The sequence below is a fragment of the Sinocyclocheilus rhinocerous genome, unplaced genomic scaffold (genome assembly GCF_001515625.1).
Source record: "Sinocyclocheilus rhinocerous isolate Xijiao unplaced genomic scaffold, SAMN03320098_v1.1 scaffold313, whole genome shotgun sequence".
Lineage (NCBI taxonomy): Eukaryota > Metazoa > Chordata > Actinopteri > Cypriniformes > Cyprinidae > Sinocyclocheilus > Sinocyclocheilus rhinocerous.
In genome coordinates this window covers 366,929-370,294 of record NW_015627539.1, presented here as the reverse complement: position 1 = coordinate 370,294, position 3,366 = coordinate 366,929, and the positions used below count along the sequence as shown (strand labels likewise).

At 35.4% G+C, this 3,366-nt stretch overlaps 1 protein-coding gene across 1 annotated transcript in view; it reads left to right on the top strand.

The window, feature by feature from the left end:
• Positions 1 to 791: 791 nt before the first annotated feature.
• Positions 792 to 3,366, top strand: part of LOC107729588 (tuberin-like) — a 25,789-nt gene continuing 23,214 nt past the window's right edge. Inside the window, exons 1-2 of the mRNA XM_016540172.1 lie at positions 792 to 1,076; positions 2,697 to 2,855. Coding sequence (XP_016395658.1) covers positions 916 to 1,076; positions 2,697 to 2,855 — 320 coding nt within the window. The 5' untranslated portion in view covers positions 792 to 915. The remainder of the gene's footprint in view (positions 1,077 to 2,696; positions 2,856 to 3,366) is intronic.

Sequence of the window (3,366 nt, the reverse complement as noted above, 5' to 3'; positions counted from 1 at the left end):
TAAAGACCTTAAATATTGCACGAGTCATATGGACTACTTTTAGAAAATGTTAGCTTGTTTTTTTTTGTTGTTGAAATTTTTGAAGCTGATTTTGTATTTTAATGAAGAAATAGTCATATGGTTTTAGAATGACTTGAGAGTGACTGTGTTATTTTAATGTTATGGTATTTATTAATTTTTTCTCTTTTTAATTTTTTTTTTCAGTTTTCATTTTAATTTGAGTGTGAGATTTAGTCATTCTTTTTATTGTCTTTTTTAATATTATTGTTTAGATTTACATTTTTTAAATCAGTTTTAGTTTTATTACTTCAACTAATTTTAGTACTTCAACTTATTTTATTTCAGTTGCAGTTTTATCTAATATTGTAATAAATTCAATTTTATTGCCATTAAAACCAATAACTACTTTTAATAGCTTTAGATAACAAAAACACTAGAGAGTGAGTATTTTTTTTGGGGGGTGAACTATTCCTTTAAGCAAAGATAAACTTGCACAGTATCTCTAATTTGATTGATAAAGGAGTGTGAGTCTGTTTTAACTGCATGTGTGTGTGTGTGTGTGTGTGTGTTTTTAAAAGGGCCACTTCAGCTTCAATCAACGCTGAATCTGATTTATTACATCTTTGCAAACACACTCACACACTCTCATCTCAAGCTGCACACTGTGTCCTAACCAGCCGTGACGAGTGAAAAATATCTACACTAACCATCAGAATCAGAATCAGATGACTCCGAATCAAATGAATCTGAATCTGAATCAGTCAGTGGTTCTAAATTGTGGTTAGGACATGGTGTCAGAGACTAGCTGAGATCTCTGACTTCACTAGAACCAGTGTGAGCTGGTTGTGTGATGCACTCTTTGACCCCGTGACCTCTCCTGTACTGGCTGTGACCCCTGACCCCGTCCTGTGCAGGATGCAGACGTCCAGCACCACCTGCAGCCTGGGCTCGGCTGACGAGAACGCGGTGATGCAGGCGGACGACGCGCTCAAGACGGTCCACCTGGAGCTGACGGAGACCTGCCTGGACATGATGGCGCGATACGTCTTCTCCAACTTCTCTGCGCTGCCCAAGAGGTGATGAAATTGATAATTGAAATTGTAAATTGATATGTTAAACAGAAGCTATTAGTAATAAGTATTAGTATTTTAAAAATAAAATTAATAATAATAATAATTAGTTTTATTATAGTAGCCTTACTTTAGACTAAAAGAGTTAGTAATTGATGTTTATGATTGATGTTAATTTAAAATAAAATAATAAAAAATTATAATAATAATTGCCTATTTTAATCTGAAACTGTGAGTAACGTTTTAATTTTTTTTATTAACGTGCATTTAAAAATAATAATAATAATAATAATTAATTGCCCTACTTTAAAACTGAAACAAAAAAGAATTGTGTACTTTTGTATCATGTTTAAAAAAATACAAATTAATAATTTATAAAAAAGAAAATAGTACAAACAGTACTAAAACAATACAAATATGTTTTTCATTAAGTCTAATTTATGCCAATAGATCTCACTGACCAGTCTTTTAGGATCAATGCACCAAAAGCTGTTTTACCATCGGACTTTAATGGAATTGTAATTTCATTCATTTGTCAGTCACTTTGAAAGAAAGAGTCAGCTAAATGAGTAAATGCATTGAAGATGTGTAGCTAGAGCTGTAATTGCTTGACCTTCATCCTTTTGTTCGGTGTCTGCTTGTAAAGCTTTAAATAATACTTGGCTTTCATCTCTGCGGTGCGTGATGAATGCAGGCCGCTGAACACTGCATCCATTCACCTTTTGTACCAGAGCAAACTTTTTTTGCACCCCTTTGCAACCCTACTCTTATAGTAGTTGTTTCACTCTGTGTGTAAATAGGCGTATCAACTGATATCCTTATCCGGCCTGTTGTTTTGGACAGTGTAGCCTCTACTTTTAGCGCACGAGCAGCAAACTCCTGTCAGAGATGGATGGGTTTCTCACAAGGACACTAAATCAGTTCAGTGCAATTTTATTTATATAGCACATTTAAAAACAACCATGGTTGACCAAAGTGCTTAACAATGTCTGGAAAAACTCACACACACAAACAAGACAAATACAGTAAAAACATCACAATGTCTCCGCTCAGCTCGAAATAAAAGCCAAGGAATACAGGTGTGTCTTAAGTAACGACTTAAAAATTCCAACAGTCTTAGCAGTTCTTATGTGTACAGGTAAACTATTCCACAAATTAGGTGCCACCACTGAAAAAGCTCGGTCACCTTTATTTTTTATTAACCTGGCTCTCGGAACCTCAGTGCAGGAGTGTGGACATGTAAAAGCTCTGATAAATAAGCAGGCGCCAACCCATTTAAAATCTTAAAAACAAACAATAAAATCTTGAATTCAATCCTGAAGCGGACAGGAAGCCAGTGTAGTGAAGCTAAGACTGGGGTAATGTGCTTATACTTTTTAGTCCCAGTTAAAAGCCGAGCTGCTGCATTTTTGGACTAACTGTAAGCGTTGAAGAGATGACTGATCCAAACCAACATATAAAGAGTTACAGTAGTCTAGTCTAGATGTTATAAAAGCATGAATTACACTTTCAATCCGATCCAGCCATATTTTTAAATCTCTCAGGCAATTAAATAATGACAGAAATTAGACCGAAAACCTAAATAAAGATGATTAATGGGCTTCGTAAACTCTCTTCCTCTCTCAGGTCTCCCATCGCAGAGTTCCTGTTGTCCGGTGGCCCCAGTATGACTTGGCTGGTTGGGAATAAGTTAGTCACCATAACGACCAGCGGCGGCTCACGAACCCAAGCTCTTCTGGGTCTGGACATGGTAGAGAGGCCCGGAGGAGGAGGAGAAATGACCAGGTTACAAACATTTCAACATAGATGTCACCAACCAATCATGCTATTGCTATAGGTTAACATGTTTTAGCACATTGCTAGCATGAATTAGCATGTGCTAGCATGTTTATAAAATGTTTACCATGTTGTTAGCTTGTTTCTAGCATTTTTGGCACATGATAGATAGATAGATAGATAGATAGATAGATAGATGGAAAATAGATAGATAGAAGATAGATGGAAGATGGATAGATAGATAGATTGAAGATGGATAGATGGATAGATGGATAGATAGATAGAAGATGGATAGATAGATAGATAGATAGATAGATAGATAGATTGAAGATAGATAGATAGATAGATAGAAGATGGATAGATAGATAGATAGATGATAGATAGATAGATAGATTGAAGATAGATAGATGGATGGAAGATGGATAGATTGATAGATGAATAGATGAATAGATGAATAGATGGATGGATGGATAGATGGAAGATAGATAGATAGATAGATGGAAGATAGATAGATGGAAGA